This window comes from Bos javanicus, chromosome 26, assembly GCF_032452875.1.
Source record: "Bos javanicus breed banteng chromosome 26, ARS-OSU_banteng_1.0, whole genome shotgun sequence".
NCBI lineage: Eukaryota > Metazoa > Chordata > Mammalia > Artiodactyla > Bovidae > Bos > Bos javanicus.
Window position 1 is genome coordinate 34,355,872 of NC_083893.1, and position 23,640 is coordinate 34,379,511.

Below are 23,640 nucleotides of genomic sequence, written 5' to 3' on the forward strand. Positions count from 1 at the left end.
GAGCAGGAATAAATTTCTTTTTTTTTTATCTTAAATTTTTAAGACTGAGATATAACTGACATATAACAGTATATTAGTTTTAGATGTACAAGAACCAATTTCTTCAAGTAAGTTAAACGGTTTTAAATCTAGCCAGCAACACATGAGCTATGTCAACTGCTGCAGTTTCAGAATAATATGTTTAATAGACTTTTTAGTTTTTCAAAATATGTAGTTTTAGATAACCAGAGTACAGATCTGTACCAAATGGGCAGTAAGATATTCCAAATGTGAGATCTGAATTTGTTACTCTCTCTAATTTAGATTCCAGGTTTTTGATTATCATGTTCTAAAACTTTTGCCCCCCCCACCCCTTTTCCACCAAGAGTCTGTTTACCATCTAGTTCCCAGTATATTATAATGCTGTCTTTACTAAAGTCAGATATTAGCTTTTGAAAATTAGGAAGCTTCACCCCAAATTACCAATATAGTAAAAAGTTCATTTAAAGAAAATGTTATCTCATTTACTACCACTCTCCTAAGGAGAAATAACCATGTCTGAAAAAAATGAGTATGGAAAACACAGGTAGAGACAAGCAATGGAAGGAAGGATACATACATTTAGTAGGAAATCTGGCTTCAAACCTGAGGCTGAATCAGAACTAGGTCTCTCTCATATTTGTGTGTTCAGCACAATGCCTGGCCAAGACTAAGCGCTGAATAAATGTCTGCGAATAATGACTGAAGTAGACCAACTAAATAGTTCTATAGCAACGAGTGACCTAATGTAGTGAGTACCACTCCAGGGTCAACCCCATCTGTCTGTCAATTAAAGGCAGCCAGATGCTAGGACACAACAACGGGATCACAATAGCATCTTTTTTTTTTTAATAGGTTTCCCTAGGGTTGATCCTCAATAACCCCAACTGAATTGTGCCACGTCAGAAGAATCCTTTACTCTTACACACATTAGAAATTACTCACAGGAATAATCCCTAACTGAAAGAATAATTCTTGTGGGCTGTTCTCAAAGGAAGATGTAGAGAGACTCAACTTCCTTGCTTTGAGTGTTTTTTTGAAGACTCGGCATATCCGAAACACTGATGCTACTGCTCTAAATCTACATTGCTCTCTGCCCTTAATCCTGCACCTCTAACCTTCCTGTACCTGTAGAACATCAAATTTTCTGGTGGATATGTTCTCACAGGTTTTGGTTATGATATCCAAACAGATGAAACTCGATTAAGTTTGTTCTGATAGTTAATAGCCAGAGTCATTCACACACAAAAACAGATGCATCTACAGGACATCAAGATTTAAAGTCATTAGAATTGGCATTTTGCCCATGAATTAAGTCTTTCTATTATTAAGATGCTCTGCTGGCAAATGGCAGGAGAAGCCCATAACTGCTATGGCTGACGGCTCTCAAAGTCTATGGGGTGTGTGTATGTGCTCAGTCATGTCGCTCTTTTGCAGCCCTTGGACTGTGGCTGACCAGGCTTCCCTGACCATGGAATTTTCCAGGCAAGAATACTGGAGGGAGTTGTTTTTTCCTTCTCCACAGGATCTTCTCGACCCAGGGATCAGACTCATGTCTCTTGCGTCTCCTGCATTGGCAGGTGGGTTCTTTACCACTGTGCCACCTGGGAAGCCCTCAAAAGTATGATTTGACTGTCTAAATTCCCTGAATGTAGACAGCTGAATGCTGTCTCCAGTTGGGCAGAGGTTTTTCTGGCAGCATATCTTCAGCAACCATTGCCCTTTCTAGTCGACAGGAAAAAAAAAACAAAACACAAACACTACTATGCTGAAGTCTCTGTAAGTAGATTTAACTTTATGATCATTTAAAGCCTCCCATAATGACATCTTAACACACTAGGCAGACAGACACTCAGCAACACCGCCATCTAAGTGCTCCTGAACAATATGGTTTCTACATGTCACATGGCTTGTTGGGAATAAGGTCTTAGAATATATAACATTGCTAGGTACCAAATTCTTAGTCCTTAAAAGATGAAAGGCATTACAATTTTTGGCATTTTTAAAAGAAAGATATTCTCAAGATGAGGCCTTTTCTAAATCAAACACTCTATCTGTAAGTGATAAAACATTTCACTCTCTCCTGAATGGAAATAAATGGTGAAGGCCCCCAAAGGTTATTTTTGTGTGCACTTCATTACTCAGGCATAAGGGATATATGCGGCATCAGATGAAATATCATATATGGAGGGTATGATCATCAACATCAATCAGCCTGGAGTTAACGCTGCTTAAAAACAATAGTATATATATATATATCATATCATATATGATATGATATATATCATACTCAGCCATTTTGTTCTCTAAATAAGTCCTTATATTGGTTAAGTTGTTAGTGATGTTAGCTACTGGGATGAGGAGCTACCATGTATATAGACTTATATTTTCCTGGTCTTCACTTTTAGCTCTTTCCATGTCAGTTTAATGTGTCAATTTTTCAGTCCTTGAGAGATCATTCTTTGGCAGGATTCCCACCGTGCTTAACAAATTCAAATGCTCTGTCCCACTTTCTCTCCTCTTTCTGGAACACTGAGAGCCTCAGTGACAAATCCTAAGACAAGTCAATCTAAATGGCAATGCTTGTGTCTGCTGCGGGAGTCTGCTGGCCTACCACTTAGCTTCCGAACTCTAAGTGCTTATGTCCTAAAATATAAATGCCAAGGGGACCTTAAAAATTGGCAGCTTCTAGAATTTCATGACAGAATTTAAAGATTACTGGCTCTTGTCTAAAGCTTCAGGAAGTGTGAGGGTTTCCTTCAGCAAGTGTCAAATATATATTTGCATCATAGCAACTCATATCTATGGCAAAACAGGGAAGATTCCTTTCAATGAGATTTAATATATGTAGCTCTCCTGTTTGCAAGCCTGATTCACAGACACAGAAAGTAATGTCTAATAGTATTTCAAAGAGAAAGGAAGAGAAACTCTGCAAACAGTATAAAGCCCAAGTGAAAGTGAAAGTCGCTCAGTAGTATCCGACTCTTTGCCACCCCATGAACTATACAGTCCATGGAATTCTCCAGGCCAGAATACTTGAGTGGGTAGCCTTTCCCTTTCCCAGGGGATCTTCCCAACTCAGGGATTAAACGCAGGTCTCTAGCATTGCAGGCAGATTGTTTACCAGCTGAGCCACAAGGGAAGCCCACAAAGCCCCAAAGTGAAAACAGTTTCTCCAAATAGGCAAGCACTTGTCCAGATGGCCCAACAAGGACATACTGATATAAAATGAAACTACAAGGAAGGTCAGAGAACAGAAATAAAAACACAATGAGAAACAAGAAGGGCATTACAGAAAGCAGACGGGGAAGCCAATGAGAGAGAGAGACAGCTGGTGACGTTCATCTAGGCTCTACACCTATGCAGGCATCCTCAGCTCAGTGGACCCTGGGGGCCTGGGCCACTTAAGTCTGAAATAAGGGCTAAGAATTAAACTAGGGCAGTGGAACGAGGGCTTATGGCTGCCAGAGTGGCACGAGGACTCCTGCTTGCAGCTACATCTTCCTGAGATGGACATCCTACCCTAGAGTCCTCAAGCGCCTTGGTTTGTATTTGTTTTAAAAACAATGTCCTGGAGATTACAGAACAAGCCCCAAGATACAGAGTGAATGTTCAAATGAAGAGCCATGGAAAACGCTGGGAGATTTTGCTCCTTTAAAGATATCTTAGATGTGTTTCTCCATGGTCATAAGTTCCTCTGTGCTGGAGAGGACTTCCATGTAGATACATGTGTTTCAGAATAAGAAAGATGTAATTCCTTAGAGAATCTGCATTTAGCTATTCAACTAGACTAAACTTTAAAGCAATATCTTTAATACACAAATTCTGCATGATTGGTTTTGCAGTATAGCAAAAAGCCTTTATAACTAAGCATATACTATTATGTACTTCATATTTTATATCTGAAATACATAAACTATTTCATCTGAACAAACTGTAGACATATACCCAGTTTAAAGAAAATGGGAAAGAGACTATCAGATATTTTTAAAGTATAAGTATGAGACAAGCCAAGGCTTTTTAGGATTTAAACCTATACTATTTGACTGTATACTCTGAATTCAGACTGAAAACAGAAAAGAATGCATATCTGTATTTTTAATAAAGCACCATTTAGGTACATTGAGGTACTGTAATTTTAATAACTAGTTGGTGTTTCTATTGAAAAGCACACATTGTTAATTTTGTAATTTAAATGACTCAAATAACTGTTTTAGCCTCCATAAGAATGAAATTTCAGCATGAAATTAAAAGATGCTTACTCCTTGGAAGAAAAGTTATGACCAACCTAGACAGCATATTAAAAAGCAGAGACATGACTTTGTCAACAAAGGTCCATCTAGTCAAGGCTATGGTTTTTCCACTGGTCATGTATGGATGTAAGAGTTGGACTATGAAGAAAGCGCCGAAGAGTTGATGCTTTTGAACTGTGGTGTTGGAGAAGACTCTTGAGAGTCCCTTGGACTGCAAGGAGATCCAATCAGTCCATCCTAAAGGAGATCAGTCCTGGGTGTTCATTGGAAGGACTGATGTTGAAGCTGAAACTCCAATACTTTGGCCACCTGATGCGAAGAGCTGACTCATTAGAAAAGACCCTGATGTTGGGAAAGATTGAGAGCAGGAGGAGAAGGGGATGACAGAGGATGAGATGGTCGGATGGCATTACCAACTCAATGGACATGGGTTTGGGTGGACTCCGGGAGTTGGTGATGGACCTGGCGTGCTTCAGGTCATGGGGTCGCAAAGAGTCGGACACGACTGAGCGACTGAACTGAACTGAACCAGAGAACAAAATTTTCTAGTTAAAAAGGGATGGAAAGTAAAAATTTGCTTTAAAAATTATTCTTTAAGTATATTTATATTGAAACACATCCCTCTAATAGGAATGAAGGCTGAGAAGGCTTGGGGGTCTCTCTAGTCCTGGTGCTGCCACTTCCGAGCTGCGAGTCCTTGGCCGGGTCACTTAACCAGGGCCTCAGCTGTTCATCTACCCCTAAGCCTCCCACCTGCTCCTTTAATCACAGGATACTGTGAGGAGTGATGTAACCAGAAGTGTTCAAAGAGAATCATGCTGAGAGGGAAATCACAGATGCACAGAGCAGAGTGCTCATTATGAGGAGATGTGTGTGCTCATTCACGACCAACTCTTTGTGACCACATGGACTGTAGCCCACCAGGCTCCTCTGTCCACGGGATTTTTCAGGTGAGAATACTGGAATGGGTTGCCTTTTCCTTCTCCAAGGGATCTTCCTGACCCAGGGATTGAACTCACGTCTCCTGCATTGGCAGGCAAATGTTTTACCACCGTGCCACCTAGGAAGCCTGCCTATAATACAAGTTGGCAAGGGCATTTCACCTTGCCAACTACAAACTGGCACTTGCCGTCTACCTCTACAAGGATTAAACCATGAGCTGCTGCAGCTGCTGACCTTCAACACCCCCTGAAAGGAGCTCAGGGTGGAGAACAGGAACGAGGCCCTCTGTGCTCTGGGAAAAACTGGCACAAATAATCTGTCAAGAATTTTAGAAAGTGCTGTGACTGCTGAAAAAGACAGATGTCTTTGCTAAAGGCAAGTGGTGTGTGTCTTCAATAGGCATATCAGCAATGTTATTTTCACAGCCTAGAAAATACAAAAAAATAGCATGCTCACAAAGTAACTGCTTACTGATAGGGGCAGGAAATTTATATTTTAGGACTCAACTGAGTTGGACTCAACTCAATTGATGCTTTTGAACTGTGGTGTTGGAGAAGACTCTTGAGAGTCCCTTGGACTGCAAGGAGATCAAACCAGACAATCCTAAAGGAAATCAGTTCTGAGTATTCATTGGAAGGATTGATGCTGAAGCTCAAACTCCAATACTTTGGCCATCTGATGCATGCTGAAGCTCAAACTCCAATACTTTGGCCATCTGATGCAAAGAACTGACTCATTTGAAAAGACTCTGATGCTCGGAAAGATTGAAGGCAGGAGGAGAAGGGGACGACAGAGGATGAGATGATTGAATGGCACCATCCGACTTGATGGACATGAGTTTGAGCAAGCTCCTCGAGCTGGTGATGACAGGGAAGCCTGGCGTGCTGCAGTCCATGGAGTTGCAGAGTTGGACATGACTGAGCGACTGAACTGAACTGACTAAAAAACTGAGTCCTAAAAATCCAGATGAGTAAAAAGGTTGGGTAGACTGCAAACAAAATTCAGTCAAAGAGCACAACGCTTAGGCTGTTTGAGAAAGTGTTAGTGATGTGAGATCTTGGAGCTCAGGGTTAGAATCCTTCAGGTCTGTCTTAAGATCCATGACAACATCTGTGCTTGCCTGCAACTCTCTCCTTCAGCTCTTGGGTTGGCCAAAAAATTTGTTTGGGTTTTTTCATAACCGTTTATGAAAAATCCAAATGGACTTTTTGGCTAACTCAATATTCTCTTCAGTTACTTTGGTTCAAATCAAGGCTATGGAAGAAGTCAGCATTCTCTTGGGAGCTCCGACATATTTTAAATTATGGCCCCTTGGTGATCCCTCTGTGGCTCCTGGCTCCCCCACCAAGTAAGGAGAACTGAGAACTCCGATTGAGGACTGCTACCGAAGCACGATGAGAACAATGGGAGCAACACAGAGGGAAGGGCAGAGATGGGCAGGAACAGAAAACGGAAGGCAAAGCCCCTCTTCTCCATCATGCAGACATCAGGACAAGTCAAAGGAAGATCACCCTAAGAGTTGGCTCAAGGAGAGAAATTTCAGTTACATGGGCCTAGGTCTTTCGTACTGTCCAAACATCTTAGTGGTTACGTGGCTTATCATCATGAAGACAACTTTGGAATCCTTGTTGCTGAATACCGTTGGGGTTTTGCTGAGCCATATCACATATCAAAACCAGGAAAATTCCCCAGATATATATTATATTTTGCTTCTAACACAGAGAAAAGCAAAATGATAATATATATTTTTTCCTAAGCAGGAGAGAAGCAATCTTAAGGTCTCCAAAGTACTTCCTGTTACTTCGTCTAGAGCCCTTAGAAATGACATATTTCTCCCAAGGAGAGATGCTATGCCAGTTCTAAGACACGGCCGGGTGTGAAGTCATGATGCACGCAGGCATGCTGAGAGGTCCAAAGCTGGGGGCTGACTCTTGGAGATACACCTTATTAGCCTTCCCAGGGCGCTAATAAATCTCCGCTTTGCAGGGTGCTGCCTGGAGAAGCCTGCCTCCTTACCTTTCACATGGGGAAGGAAGTGGTGTCGGAATGGGGAGTTGGGGCGGGAGTCGCTGTGGGCGGAGCTGAGGCTGCTGGTGCGCAGGAAGGACCTCTGCACACCAGGAGACAGCAGCTCTGTGCAGCAAGGACCGGGGGCAAGGCAGGGTGGAGACAGAAAAGAAGAGCAGAAATTAACACAGGAGCAGGGACGCTGCCATCGTTCCAAGAGAGGGAAAAGGAAAAAAAAACAAAATAAAGAACATTAATCAGGGGTCTGAAAACGGAGGAAGGAAAAGGGGTTAAGAAGGCGCCTGCGAGGGGTTAGGCACAGTGGGGAGAGTCTGCCAACGGGTCCAGGTCAGTCCAGAGTCACTCTCTGAGGATAAATGGCTTTAGTGGGAGGGAACGGCCACCAGGACATTCTGGCAGGATGACACCCGCGACCGCTGAGTCGGGACCAGGCTTGCCACTTAGAGTCAACCATGGCTGTTTTTAAAAAGGCACCTAACAAAACAGAGTCCTCTGACATGTATGTTTAAAAGTTTCAAGAACCTTGCAAAGAACTATTGGGCTGGCCAAAAAGTTCATTTGGGTTTTACACTAAGATGACAAACTCAAATGAACTTTTTGGCTAACCCAATACCAATATGTCAGGGTCAGATTCTCTTTTTTTTTTCTGTTTAAGTGGTAAACTTCTCCTACTAGAAGTTTAATTTTACTGTGTCCTTGTCTGTGTCCCCTAGGTGGCAAAGAGCTGCCTATGATGCTGAGAACTGCACAGTGGAGGCACTGATGAGCTGGAAACTTAGTTACGGACCTTTAAGCTAAACCAGACCGAGGGACATGCATGACTCTCTGGCATCTAGAACTTACGGACTGGACACTTCAAGGTGCTCTGTGTTGACCATGACTGTGCTAGCAGAGCCCCCACCTTGAAAAAATAATCTTAATAACTGGCATCACACAGGTCCATAACGTATCATGGAAGGGGAGGAGAAGTGCTTAGGATGCACAAATTGTTCTGAAGCTTCTTGGAATCAGAACTATGATGGGAACACAGGAACACTTTCTACTGCCCCATGAGGACATGGCCTTTTTGGGAAACCAAGTCACTCACTGACCACTCCCTGGCTATCCAGTGGTCTCTCGGACAGTTTCCCGGCAACCCCATGTCATTCTGACAAGGTCATGGCTGCAGCCTCAGTGACCTTAGGGGTATGCCCACACATAGGTATGGTGGTATAAAGGATTTCTCATCATCCAGGCAGATAAGGGCTTAAATCCAAACCCAGGAATAAAATGGATATACATGTATATGACAAATGAATTCCTTTCCTGAAAATTTTCCTTTAATGGTATTTAACAAATACTGAGTAAATGTTTAGGAGCCTAGAGAAAACTATATATTATTGAAGGATCTAAGAGTAAAAATTTAATCCTCTACAAGCACTAAATTTCTGGCTTTAAAGAGAAGATTGCAGCCTTTTTACATTCAGTTCATCCCTTTGGTTTTATTTTATAAAATAAGTTCCCATATGAATGGGCTTATGAGCCTACACAAAAGCAAGAGGCTTAAAATGAAGTCTTTGTAGACATGCATCATCACCAAGTTTGTTTAGAAAGCCAAAATCTTCCTTGGTGAATGTATTTCTTCTGTGGATTTATTCATCTGTCTTCTGTGATAAGATTCTTCTTTTTGTACTCCACATAGGAGACACCCTCTAATATGAAAAAGGACCACATTTTGCAGAGATAAAGGTCGAATGAAGATCATTACTCTTAATAGTCTCCATCATAGCTCGTCTCCAGTGCTTATATGTTTTCCAAGTCTGATTCAAACTTTTAGGTAGGAAGGCACCTTAAAATTGACCAAATACAGCCTGTGCTTACATATGAGACTTCCTTCTAGTGGGTTCTTAACCAAGCACCCACAGTAATACCATGTGCCTGGATGGGGGAACATAACAAACCCATCCATAAATGACTGACACTGGATTTTAGATGATGCTGGTAAGCCTAAAAGGCACATCACCATATTTTCTTTCAGAGATCTCCATTTTAAGTCTCAACGTGCTGAGATTATCTTCAAATCTTAAAAAAATAAATTCCTTTACTTTTTGTTGTCCGCTGTCAAAATGTAACAATTCAGTAAATCATAATAATCATAAAATGTGTCTTGTTTTAAGAAAAGAAATAACACAAACTGTAATGGGATAGGAGTTTTTGATTTTTTTTCCTGGGAGAAGGGAAGGTAGATTAGGCAGGCAGTCAGATTTTTAATATACTACCGGTGGTGGGGAAAACAATCACACAGAAACACAGAGGGTTATCCGGAGTGAATCCAGGGAACAGGCGCCCTTACCGGGTCTGTGAAAATGCTGAGGAGAGCGGGATGTGGTTGGAGTGTAGCTGTGGCGGCTGTACACCGGGGAGTTGATGGAGCCCTGGCTTGTGGACCGGTGGATCATCCGGTCCCGCCCATCCTGGTACCCCTGGAAGAAAGTGTGAGACGGTGGGCGCACGACACACGGTCAGGCTGTTGTCAGGCTCAAGTGAAGTCAAGCTGCACCCAAGTCCCCCAGGAACTATCCCGTCGACCCGCTGCTGTATACATTTTAGGGGCACGTTCCTTAAGCAGGTACGTAAACGAACACTCCAGGGGTGACGCCTTTTGTTCAAAACCTGTAGTCCTTGCCTTTACCAAGATTTTAAGATGTTAAAGTGATAAACTCCAGTGTTGACAGAGGTCTTGGACAAGAGGGAATAATCCAACGACCATCTTTATATGATGCTTTTCAGTTTTACAAAGTGCGTTCGCATAGGTTGTATCATTAGACCTGCATCAGAAGGAAGGTAGAACATGTGGTGCTCCTTCCCTTCTCCATAAATGCAGGATGTTCCAGAAGGTTCCAGGCAGCTGAGACCTGTGGGCAGGTGTGTAGCTCGTACAGTGGAACCTGTTTCAGAAACAGCCTCCTGACTCTAATCTCACCCCTGGATCCAACCACCTACTCATACCATCAATGCATGTTGATCTGGGGACATTCTAAGTTGATTTTCCCAGAGAATAAGCTTGTGGTGGCCTCAAATCCAATAATTCTATCTCTAAGAGGCAAACCTAAAAATACTTTTTAAAATGATCTTTAAATGGAAAAATTTCCTCAGATATTTATAATGTCACCATTTATAAAGACAAAGTTTTGTATTATGTGCTCAACAAATGGGGGGCACACTTAAGCTATGGCATATCAATTTAATGGAATACAGTAGCATCATACCATGTCCAAATCTAAAGAATACTGTACATATAAAGTTCAAACAAAAAATCATACACACAACCATAACTTAAAACTGTAAAAGAATTAGACGAGTATAGGGAATGTTTTACACTTTAGGAGTTTGCTGTCCTATGAAGTTTTTACTAGCACAATAAAAATAAAAGTTTGAAAAAATGCACAAAAATGATTTAAATTAAAATCTCAATTACCATGGGTATGTGAAATGCAAGAGCAAGAGGCAAAAAAGCTTTGGTTTGATCCTAGTTGGCTCTAACAATAAATTGAAACAACAACAAAACAAAATTCCTGCAATAGTGTGTCTCAGTCTTGCAAGTGGTCAATTATAGAATGACTGCTTCATAATTTCAGTCATAAATGCCCATAGAAATTATTCATAGTGCTCAGTATAAACCATCACAATACTACAGAGATTGTACCATCTCAAATTACAGTGATTACCTAAGGTCAGTCCAGTTCTATATAAACTATCCAGAAAGTTACTTGACTTTAAGACAAGACTACAAGACTGATTTTATTTATTATTATTATTATTCGTAGATGGGGATAGACCCAACCCCTGAGGAGTTTGCTCACTGGATGCATAAAGAAATGCAGAATAATAAGAAGCATGCTGGAACAAACAATCCCTTTGTTATTATCTGTAACAGCTTACGTGAAAGAAAGTGCTGGGCTGGACCTGGGTGCTGGAGCATGCTCAGATTTGAGTGGGTCTGAGCTTAGGCTGCTAGTTTCAAAACTACACTCCAAGAGAAAAATTACACAGAAACAACAGGAAGTACTTCTAAGGCTTCTGGTCACCATGTAGGTAAGTCAATGTGGATGAGGGCAAAACCAAGAATTTCTGGGACCAGGGCTATAGTGTGAAGGTGTTGTTCCATTTTGTAAATCAATATCACCGCCTTCCTGAAGAAAGTTTAAGAAAATGGGTTGGGAGTATAAATCATTTGGGAGCTGTGTCTTTGGTGTTGGATGCTACAGAAGGGAAGAGTATGTTTGGGTTGACACGGGACCCATAGCTTACTATGGAACAATCACTGACTGCTCTATGTGATCCAGACACGCAGGAGGTTATTCCCAAGGGAACAGACAGGCTGGTGGACTTGATAAAAGCCACTATACGGTCTGTCTACCCTGAGAAGGGAGACAAGACTATTGATTTTAGACTAAGAGGGCTGGTCTTCCATGAAGATGGCTCTGCTGATAGAAACACCATGGCCACGGTTGGCCATTTCAGATAATCTAGTAGGTTGGGAATCAGATCAATTAATTATGGTTGATGAGAAAGAGCCCAACATAGGGACAAATGGCTCTACTCCCTGCAAACACTTTCCTACTATTCAGAGGTGCAATGTACAACTGGTTTTATTTCCTTGTCTCCATTTAAAAAGAAATGTGCTTCTGTGTCTTAGAGACATATCTTACACTAAGGAGTCCTACATTCATCATAATCTCGTGCAGTTTTTCTGTTCATTTATTGTCCTTTTGCAAAAATGTGAGTCTAGGAAAGGTCCAAGAAATTCTCCAATTCCACCCATTTAAATTTTCAAAAATGGCACTTACTTCCGCTGATGGAGTAGGAGACAGAGTCCTTGGAGACTGGAAGAATAAAAGAGAAAGTCACAATGTTAACTCGCTTTAATTAGAGTTGCTTATCAGAATCATCTGGAAACACTATTCAAACCACACATGCCAACACCCTTGCCTGTCCTCCACCTTCTGATTTAGAAGATGAGAGTGGGGCTCAGACAGGTACACAATGACAAAGCCCTTGGGGGGCTGGGGCGCACGTGTCTGCCTGATGACCATGGGTTTTGACAAATATGCTATAATGCTTTTAGGTAATTAAGTTAGAGAAATTGGAACTATTTCCTGTCTATATTCATGGTTTACCACCATGAGTTACAGTGTCTACTGAAACAGAATTTGGTAAGCACAGTTGCTGACTAAGTTATAACCACAGTAATTAATCATGTAATATGTTATGGTGACCGCCTCGGTGGCATCTTCCCCAGGAGGCCTTGTCGACCTCATCACCATTCACCTTCTGGCTTCCATCTTTCTAGGATTCCTCGAGGCCGTCAGCCGACCAAGCCCTCTCCCACCTCAGGGCCTTTGCACGTGCTGTGTCCTCTGCCAGCAGTGCTTTCCACTCAGACACCCGCAGGGCGCACTCCCCATCTTCAGTGAGGCCTCTGCTCAAATGCATTACCACCCAGTCCCTTCTGTGATCCTCCCAGTTAAAGCAGCAACCCAGCACCCCCAACCCCCGTGTACTTTCTCCTTATTCTGCTTCATTTTCCGTCACCCTGTAATATCATGTTCTGTGTCTGTCTATTCTATGTCTCCCTTTCCACTGCAAGCTCCATGAGGGCAAGAAATCCATTCATTTACAACTAAGTGTTCCCAGCGACTGGAGCAGCTCCTGGCACATAGTAGGTACCCAATGAATATTTCCTAAATGAATGAATGAAATGTTCACAATTAAAAATGCAAAAAAGCTTTCAAATAGAAATGAAATGCAAACGAAGTGTTCTGAAGAACACGGCCAGTGGCGGATTTCTCAGTTTCAGAATCTGCCCTTCTTTTCCAAGTGTACAAGAAGTCGCTGGCCGTCTGTACTCCAGACTTCCTCGAGCCCCGTGGTCTGTCTGATCTGCTTTCTGGAGGCACAGATGGCTACACAGAACTTCAAGCTTACTTCTCCATTGTTTCTAAAACGGCAGTATATGGATTCTATGGAAGTGCTAATGATCAAAAGGATAACGAAACAGCTTGTAAACTTGTCTAAGCTGCAAGCTTCATGGGTTGGAGACGAGTTCATGAACACATCTGATTTCTGACTGGAGGGCATCCACCTAGTCCAGACTCTATGCTCAGAGAAACCTGTAGGCCATCATTCTAGGCTACTGTTGAGTGCTTATGTGCCAGAATCTAAATACTTCACTTAATCCTTACAGAAAACCCCTACGGTAGGTGTCCCTATTATCTTGAGTTTACAGATAAGGAGATGGAAATATGCAATTTTTCCAAAGTCATATGGAGAGTAAATATCAGAGTCTGGTTCCAAACACAGAAATGTTCCCTTTAAAGCTCAAACATCTGGGCCCATAACACCATAAAGCCCATAACACCATAAAGCAACTCGCCTCCCCTTACTTGTATGGCTTGAACATTAGGCAATTCTCATTCACTCCCTGTAGGACCAGCTTCTATGTACTCTGTTCAGGAACCTTCCTTTGCCCCTTATCCTCTGTGAAACTCTGCCCGGCAAAGGCAACTGAACCACCCAAGCCAAAGATCAATCAACCTGCACCTCAAAGGCTGCAGATGCAGTTACAGCTATGTGACCACTAGGTGGCACTACATGTAAACGGACACCACTGCCCACCCAAGGGATCATTTCAACCAGGAGCTATGCTCTGAAACACAAACCCAGATTGGAAAAATAAAAAAAATTAGAGATATATATATATATATATATATATATATATATATATATGTAAATATATACGCACATATGTAGGTATATACATAGATTTTGTCATTATCTGCTTTACAAAGAAGTTAGGATTATAAAGGGTGTCTCAGGTCAAAGTCACATAACTAATGAGTGGAGTCCCTGAGTTAAGCCCAGGTAACTCGATTCCAGAAGCCCATCTCATACCACTTTGCTGTACTGTGGCCCTACGCATTTTTTTCTTTGCATATACTAATTATCTTACGATGCTGGAAGACACAGTTGTCAAAATTTAGGGGGTGTGCTCTCTCTCCTCACGATCCCCATGAATATATTTCAGCTCGCCCCAAGGCTACCCCCTCACCCCAGAGGACCCTTCCCCCGATCCCCTCTGCTCACAGACTCTCCCCAGTTTGGGCTCCCTTCCCAGCAAGTCAGCTCCTCTACCCTCCAGCTTGGTCCTGATACTCACTCCTCCTGCCCTGTTGTTTCCTTTGGTTGGTCTGCTTCCCCACCTCTCCACACCTCCCACGGGGAGGGGAGGGCGCAATAGGCTTCTGGCTACCTCAACGCACCTGCTACAGAAGCCTGCGAACAGTGAGCAATGAGAAGGACTCTCTGACTTATCTTGACTCCAATCAGTAGTTTTTATACAGGTGGCAAAAGAGAAAGAAGTTGTGCCGTTCACGACTTCTGGGAATTTATTACCTCTCCCAGGCTCTGCCTCTCCTGCTTGTCATCATAGCCCGAAGAGTAGAAAGGCTCATAGGTAATAAGATCTGGACGTTCAATGTCGTAAATCGCCTTGACCTTGGGAATGGCTGCTAAATCCTTGTAATCCAGGATTTCATTATCCACTTTTGCCTGCCAAAGTTAAACAGAAAGAAAGATCATTCTGCCATCTTATCTCTGGGGAACTGTGGTTAGTGCATCTCATGTCTTATTTAAGAGTGAAAATCTTAAAAACAAACAAATCCCCAAATACTTTGCTTAGCATGGTCACACTGTTTATAAAGTTGCCTGTTTAAGACTCACAGACATGGAGCACAGAATTGTGATTGCCTAGAGGGAGGGAGATTGGGGTGGGAAGAACTAGGAGTTTGAGACTAACAGATGCAAAATTTCTTATGTAGAACAGATAAATAAGAAGGTCTGACTGTACAGTATAGGAAACTATATTCAATATCCTGTGAAATAATGGCAAAGAATATGAAAAGTAATATGTGTACATATATATAACTTAATTATTTTACTATACAGTAGAAATAGATACATTGTACATCAACTATATGTTAATAAAATAAATTTAAAAAATAAAGTTGCCAATTTATACCAGATATTCATATTTTCAAAAAAAGTCACCAAAAGCTTGGGAAAAAGTCTAAGTAGAATTCATCAAATAGAGAGGAATGCAAACCTTCAGGATTTCCTAAATTTATGACAGAGAAGGGAAAGCTCAAACAGATGGTCAAAAAATCCTCCCAGATGGCTAAAAACAAGAACTGCATATTTAATAAACTAAATATTTAAAGACCTTTGTGGCAGAATTTAAGGACACTCAGTACTGGAATTATAAAACATATAATTAATCTCCAAATATCTATATGTAAGTTAGGTGCAATAATTTTTCAAGTCCTGTATCACATTACTGCATTTTATAGGGTTATCTACTCAATCACTCTATACTGATGGTCACATCCACAGAAACATTCGATCGCCTGGAGGAAAATGGGATTGAGATGGCTGATCTACAAGAATGAAAACTGGATCTCATAACAGAAATAGAAAGCATTTTGAATTATTCCCTTTCAGATTATCCAGTCCACACTTACCGTCTGCTACCTTACCTGGCCTGGAAGTATCTCTTCCAGAAGCGAATACTTACATAGATAGTATGACCCGGGGAGCCAGGGATGCTGGAGCCTGGTCGAGAGTAAATGCTTTCAGAGGAAGTCCTGGTAGGCTGTAAAAGAAAGAGTGTCATGTAAGATTTCAGACCGTGGCTTCCGAATCACGACTGGCTGAAGTCCCTATACTTGCCTAAAGACTTAAGCTGATTAAAAAGAGAAAGACTTGTAACTTTTCTGAATAAGGGAAAATATAACCGAGGAAGAAAGGTCAACGAGAAGGAACTGTGCCGTCAGCCTTGAAAGTGCACCTGGGGGCTTCTTTTTTCTCCTTGTCCCCGACACCACCATTGAGCACATTCCATCTCCACGACCACCACCCTAGCACCATCCAGTCACCACCTGTGCTCGCCTGGACTCCTGCCATGGCCTCACCTTTGGGTTTCCTGCCTTCGACCTGCCTTCCTTCGACCATCTGCAAATCCACTGGGCACCCAGTGGCCACAGAGATCTGTGAAGAATACAGTCTGAATGGTCACCACCCTTCTTTTGGCGTCAGCATCTGCAAAGAATGGAGTCACCGCTCCCAGGGCCTCGGGATCTCGTCCCTGCCTGCCTCTCCTGCATCACTCACTGCCCGCTGTCACTCACAGGACAGGAACGTGTCACTGCCTCAGGATCCCTGTCCTTGCTGCTTCCTCGACCTGAGAAGCGTGCCCTCATCCCCCGTTTCACTTTTCTTCCCTCCTTCAGTCTTGGCTTAAATATCACCTCCTCCAAGAAGCCGTGTCTGTTCTCTTCCTCCAGAGTTGGTGACTTGCTGTTTTCTCTCCTGGCATTAATCCTGCTTTCTCCTTCACGAATAAAATGAAAAATGCCGTACTTGTTGGTTTCGTCATCATGTCGATCTCGCTCATTACCCTTAGTTATGGCCTCTGCCCTCAGAGGGCTTCTTTTCTTACCACATACAGTGCCCACCGTTTTGCACAGGTACAGAGCAGGCATAAATATTTGTTGTGGGAATGAGAATGTATTATTTGCAAGCAACTACTCAGTTTGTGGATACTTGACTCATGTTAATTACATGATTTGCACTTAACCGCATGGAAGGTCACTGAGTTAAGGTCCGTGGTCGGCCACCAGGGAAAGTATAAAGTGGACTTTGTAACACAGACTTAGAGAACCCTGAGAGGGAGGGATGGTGACGGAAGATGGGGGAAATGCATGAACTGGGATTAACGGCCCCCCAACCCCTGCTTGGTATGTTCCGGAAAGCTCTGCAAAGACACCAAAGTCCTGGTCTTAGAAGGCTTCTCCCTTCCATGCCGCTATTTCTTAGACAGGATGATTTATAGATCTGTGTTAGGAACACTGTTTCTGCTGATATTTCGGGATCCTGATGTGAGTATAACTGAGTCCCTAGAACCCCCTCTAAAAACAAGGATATTGTATCACTATGGACCTCACATCTGAAACAAGGAAAGCAAGCCCGCCTGGTCACCTTGAGGCAGGCAGTGCTTGGACCTGCTTTGACGGTAAGAATCCACTGGAGGGGTGGGATCAGTCGTTCTCACCAGGGTCCCTGACATCTCTGAGACATAAGGGGGGCAGGGGGTGGAGAGTGCACAGGGCACAGTGGAGGCGAGCCAGGCTCAACCCTTCCGGCCCTCCCTCCTTGTACAAGCACTTTCCTCCTCGAGTGACAATTTTCCAATCACAGGAGTATCTCAAGATGATAGAATCCCCACATCTGAATATATTACCAAAGAAAGGATTCATGTAATAACAGGACTCCCCAAATCCAACTCCTGGATCAATCTGCCAATCAAAACATACAAGGGACACCACCAAAGTGCAGCCTTCCTATAAAGAGAGATGCGCCCGCTTCAGAAAGCTGAGCCAGTAACCCTCTCTGTGGGATAACTGGGCTTCCCTGGTGGCTCAGTGGTAATGAATCTGCCTGCAATGCAGGAGACCCAGGTTCAATCCCTGGGTTGGGAAGACCCCCTGGAGAAGAAAACGGCAACCCACTCCAGTATTCTTGCCTGGAGAATTCCATGGACAGAGAAGACAATCATTTACTACAGGCAGTCCTTCAGCTTCAAGTTGCCAGGATCTAACATTTGCCAAACTCGATATAGTAATGAGGCCTCTTAGGCAACAACATGAGATTAGCAGTACTGAGCATTTCTTACTCACTCACTCTGTGGCAGGCCCTGTGCTGAGCACTCCCCAAGTATGCTCTCATTTACTCTTCCCAATAACCCCAGGAAGGAGATTCTGCCAACACCCCTGTTTTCTAAATGACGGGAAAGTTGCACAGGTGGGCAAGGGTCAGGATTTGAAACCAGATGCTTTAAAGGCAGAGCTTGAGCTCTTAATCCCTGCGCTAAATTTTCTGCGCACATCGGAGGGCAAGGGTAGCCATTTACTTTTCATCACCATGGCTTTGGGACAAACGAGGTGAAAGTAAAAGAAAAATAAGGAGATGAACTAGCAGGAGAGAGTGCATGCTAACTGAAAGTGTTTTGACTGCCACTTGGAAGCTTCTAAGAAGCCTGTAATAGCTCGCTGTTGGGGTGGGGTGGGAGAGGGTGTTCCCCAGGAGAGTCAGATGTTTTGGGTTGCTGGTGTTGCTATGACAATGGCTTGTTTTCATTAACAAGCCATGAGGACACTGTGTGAATAGCCAAAGTGCACGCTGAGCTTTGGGGTCTCTCCCACGTTCCTCATCCTTATTTCTGCCAAAATGTGGGTCAGGTACCCTTTGTTTGTTTCCTGTTAACAATGGACCTGGGGGTGGCTCTGAAGTGTTTCTTCCTCTGATGTACTATGCACCCTGATAGGAATACAGCTGGGGAAGAAGGCGCACAGGGATCAGGAAAGGGCCCTGAGTGCTCCCTTCCAGAGATGGAGAAATACTCGGCTGGAAAAGATCTCTTGGCTGAACCAGCCTGTCCCCAGCTCAGTCTCTCTCTCTCCATTCTTCACAGGATTGAGCATCCTGTGAGTGACACAGGCTTTCTCTGAAGCATTTATCTTACTCATTTACTGTTTTAATATTGTTGGGCTAAAGGTATTAACATCCAAAAATTCTTCTCAAGTTCCATTGTCTTCAGATTGCAGTCACTTCCAATTTGCATCCAACTGCCCTGGCTTCTCTGATTGCAAAATAAAGATTTGAGAGTTTCATAGTCAGTTTTTGAAGTCAAGCCAACGTTCAACAAATCCACCGCTGCTCTGGCTCTTTTTTGAGATCACTGTGCCCAGTATGTCTTCAGACCACTTGGTGTATTTCAGAAACAGTGACAACGTGTTGGAGGTTCAGAACCTGCTGTCTTTCACTGCATTCGCCCCTGTTTGTTTTAGCTTTATTCTGGCCTCCTAACCTTACTGTCAATTTTACTTCCACAGACATCTTGCTTATGGGTTGAGTTACGCCCTTGCTTGCCTATTTTCTCATAGGGGTCCTAAGTTGTTTTCCTGTTTAAAATGAAATAATGGAATAAAATACAGCTCTGTATAGCATAATCTAGGGGGTTCAAAGGCTGGCTTTGGAGTCTAATACCTTGACGCGTATATTGGCTCTATTGGTTGTATGACATTACACGAGTGTCTTTTTTTCCCTTTCCTTCCCTTTCTCACTCTTTCATTGTTTCCCTTTAACTTCCTTACGCTTCAGTTTATCTATGTATAGAATGGAGAAGAGGGTACATACAACACCTCTTTCCTAGTGAGAAATGAAACAATACATACAAAGCTCCAAGTACCTTGCCCCACACATGACGAAGACCCAGCATTTTCCGGACAACAGAGGTGAGACTGGAGTTCTTTGCCAGCATCTCAAATAATGAAGGGCAGGACTCTCTCTGTTCTGCTCCTCATGACTGGACGGTCATTTTGGATGTGAGCTCCAATGACCAGACTTCCCTCGAGTTCTCACCCTTGGAGACCTTCCCATCAGAACTCAGGTAAGTTAACTGTCTCAATAGTTAACTATTGTGGATGGGGCAGTGGTCCCACCCAGAGCTGACAAATGTCTTCCCTTTCTTGAGAACTCCATGGAACAAATCTGTACCCTCCCAAGACAACAACTTCTCCAGCTGGCGTCTAGGCTCTAGTTACTATCACCCTTCCATAATGGATGGCAGAGAACTTGCTCAAGCCTGTCTGATCTGCCAGGATAACTTCTGTCTGCTCCCTTGTGAACTGTGCTCCAACTTAAATGGTACCACAGGGATGGGCCACTTACGCCACAGCCCCTAACAGCTCCCCATGCTGGTGTGTTTGCTCAACCAGCAGAGGTTAGCGGTCTCTCTTCTGAAGATAAAAACACTTACTCCTAAAAGTGGGACTATTATTTTTGAGTTGGAATCTTAAATATTTAGAATTTTACATTTCAATTCTAAACTTCTAGCCTTCTAAACATGTTGCATTTTATTTTCTCTGTGTTTTAAAGCGTTAATTTAAAAAGAGCCAATTCCTAATATTACATCATATGACAAAAGAAATCCAAATGGTTTAAGACCTAAAAGCAAATGTAATTTGATAGTTTAAAACAAGTAGGAAGAGACATGCTGAATTTTAAATGAACGTCTTGTTTATCACTGAAGCCCCCCTTTTCTTCTTCTAGCTGTGTTTGCCCCCTAATTAATATACAACTTGCTAATAGTGTTTGATGGCCTTCAACATCAAAAGGCACAGAGCTGTCTTCTGACATGACAGCTCATATCCACACACTCAGAATTAAGGCTCATCTTAACCTCAAAAGCAACAGCTTCCTGACATGTTTTCCCTCTTTCAAATCCCACTGACAGTTTCTTCTTTATCATTAATTCTAGTGTCACCTCTTCGGGTGGTAACAAAGTTACAGATAATCCATATTTCTACAGATGATCTTTATGTGCAATTATTTCATCTAAATTACTGTTTCATCCCATTCAGATAACCAAGTTCACAACAGTGATTCACCGAATTAAATCAAGAACCCAAATGAGTCAACAGGCTTTGTCTGTGGAATTCTCTATGAGAGCTGTGATAGACACAATTACCTTCTTACCTATATTATAAATGAAGATAATTCCAAATATTTATCCCCAAAGGTCTTCCCACTTCTGTTCTACAGAGGGAAAAAAACCAAACCTATAGAGCTGTGATGAAGCTGTTAAAGCAGATGCAATCTACTTATTCTCACTTTTTCCTTCATGCCTTACAGAAAAAAACAACTTGAAAGCTCAGTTGGAAAAATTCAGTTTTTTCTTTTGATGCCATCTTTGGGGGGCAGGGAAGGTAGAGGAAAGCATGGGAAAATCAAGGTAGATATAAGAAGGATTATAAACAGTCTATGATCTTTCAAAGGACTTTGCCAACAAGTTTAGCCTTTAATCCTCATTTTGGCAACAAGAGAAAAGGATCCTTCAGTAAGAACTTTCTAGTTGTATGTGGCTCATGCAAGAAAAGCACTTTCATAAAGAAAGTGTCTAAATTTACATTTATTTCTCCAGCACATCTTCACATACCTACTTTCAGTTTCAAAAAGGCTTTTTATTTTTCCTCGAAGGAAAGAAAGAAATCAACAAAGAGAGGTCTCACCAGACTAGTAGTTCATTTCAACATGAAAGAGGAAAAAATGACATTTGATCGCTAATAGTAGATGCTTGAAAAATGCACATCTTTTTGTTTTCTGTACAAAACTTTAAAAAAACTCTCTAACTACATTTCACTTGCTGTTTCCCTTAAGCCTTGACTTTGTCCACCTGTTCCACACTTCGGAAGGCACAGTCACAGGATGAAAATTACACCGAAGAAATTCGCCAGCTCTCAAACATCTTTAAATGTTTACCATTAAAAATACTTACTGGAGCTTTGCCTGGAAATTAACCAGAGAAATGACATTTTTGCTTATTTCCAATTGTGGGCCGCCCCACACACCCGGTCCCTTCTTAGAAGCAGACAGCTGGAGAGCCCTCTTGCCCCAGACCTCCCCTCACCCCACAGGAGCTGGGGAGTAACAGCTATGTTCATCTAGTCTGCATTCATCCTAAGCCATGCTCTAAGAAGGGAGAGAACTACAGGCAACTGGATCCCAGATCAGAGAGGTCGTACGAGGGCCTACGGGACCGCTACTCATATAAGGTAGTTGACACCTTATACGAAGTGCTGCTAAGGTTGACAGTACCTGCCTTGGGTTTTTGTCGAAGTTCACCAGACAAGGAGGTGATAATAGCTGCAGAAGAAGGAATACTTTAAAAAATCTTAACATATTAAATATTCACTGCTAAGTCAAAAGAGGAAATCCTTTCAGTTTTTTTGTTTGTTTTTGCTTTTATTTTTGGTTTAGTTTTGGCTGCACCACCAGCTTGTAGGATCTTAGTTCCCCGATCAGGGATCGAACCTGTGCCCTGAGTAGTGAAGGCACAGTATCTTCTCCAGAACCAGGTGTGCAACCACCATTAGCCTTTACTATGGCCAAGAGTCCTCACTGTGCAGGATAAATCTTCACACCTGTACATTCTGATACACCAAAAAGAATAAAATATCTGAACAGAGAGAAAGCTGGGAATAAAGTGGTATGTCTGGTGGCAACATTAATAAAACAGTAACCAATAGCATAATTTCCTTATTGTAGATATACTTACAGCCTCTAATTAGCTCCTTTGCAGAAATAGACACACAGTATTTGTTTGGTATATTATGGGTCTGCAAGTGCATACGTTATAATACAGTGAGTGTTAGTTTCAGAAGAGAAAAAAAACTCATGCCCACTTTGGATGGCAGCCATTCATGCTTTAGCCTCCAAAGGCACAGCCCAGAAGCCCCTTTTTAGAACAAAAGCAAGTGATCCACTCCAGATTACTACAAACTTGGTCCTGGGAATATGGTGTGGTTTGTTTATAATGAATTACTGACCTTTCCCTGTAGACAAAATTTGCTTTTCTTATAGAACTCTTCCAAGTAAGTGAAACCAGAATATATTTTTCTTAGGTCATTCTATTGGGCTGGCCAAAAACTTTGTTTGGGTTTTTTCCCATAACATCTTGCAGAAAAACTTGAATGAACTTTTTGGCCAAATTAGTAATGTTTTTCCTCACCATTTTCTTTTACCTGTAATTCAGCAAGAGGAAATAAGAGGAGATTTCAGAAAATAAAAAATAAAATGACCTTCCTCTACAATAAAACCAGGCTTATTTCCAGGGCATGAAGTGCTGAAAGTCCCTGCAAGGGGTACAGTGTATCTAACACTAAAGGTACTTGATACTAAATCTGGTGAAATGAACTACTGTGTAGTCAACAGTATTTAAAAGACAAAAATATCTGGGTGGCTTGAGAATTGCTTTGGCATTTTCAGGCTTCTCAAAGGTTTTGATAAGCCATGATGGCCAATGGGTGAAGCAAGAGCTTGTCAAATGGCTCATTTTCTCTGCTGGGTCCCAAGTGATTTATACCTTTCTATGACAGGGTTACAGTTAACTTTACTGATATTTAAGGTTCGACAATGGGAATTAGATACCCATGCTTAACAACAGGGTAGGAAGAGAGAAGGTTTTCCAAAATAGACCTCTTTCTCTCTTTTCTTCTTTTTTCTCTCTCTTCTCCAGCCAACCACATCTCTTAAATGTAAGGGTCTGGAGAAGACCAAAAAATTTCACAGTTGATGGTATTTTTCTTAAAGTCATGAAAGTGAATCACTTGGCAATAGCCTTAGGCTAACAAAATAAAACACTATTTGAGTTATAAAGCATACTTTCAGGGAAAATACCAAAAGCTATTGAAAAAGCAATTTCTTGCCAAGTAGGTACTAATTCTAAGAACTCACTTGCAATGGG

The 23,640-nt window shown here is 42.2% G+C and overlaps 1 protein-coding gene across 16 annotated transcripts in view; it reads right to left on the bottom strand.

The window, feature by feature from the left end:
* ABLIM1 (actin binding LIM protein 1) overlaps positions 1 to 23,640 on the bottom strand; it is a 331,575-nt gene that overhangs the window by 22,628 nt on the left and 285,307 nt on the right. For all 16 annotated transcript variants that reach the window (XM_061403573.1, XM_061403571.1, XM_061403570.1 and 13 more), the window contains 4 exons: positions 15,853 to 15,930; positions 14,676 to 14,831; positions 12,071 to 12,106; positions 9,574 to 9,703 (listed from right to left, as the gene is read on the bottom strand). In XM_061403573.1, coding sequence (XP_061259557.1) covers positions 9,574 to 9,703; positions 12,071 to 12,106; positions 14,676 to 14,831; positions 15,853 to 15,930 — 400 coding nt within the window. The remainder of the gene's footprint in view (positions 1 to 9,573; positions 9,704 to 12,070; positions 12,107 to 14,675; positions 14,832 to 15,852; positions 15,931 to 23,640) is intronic.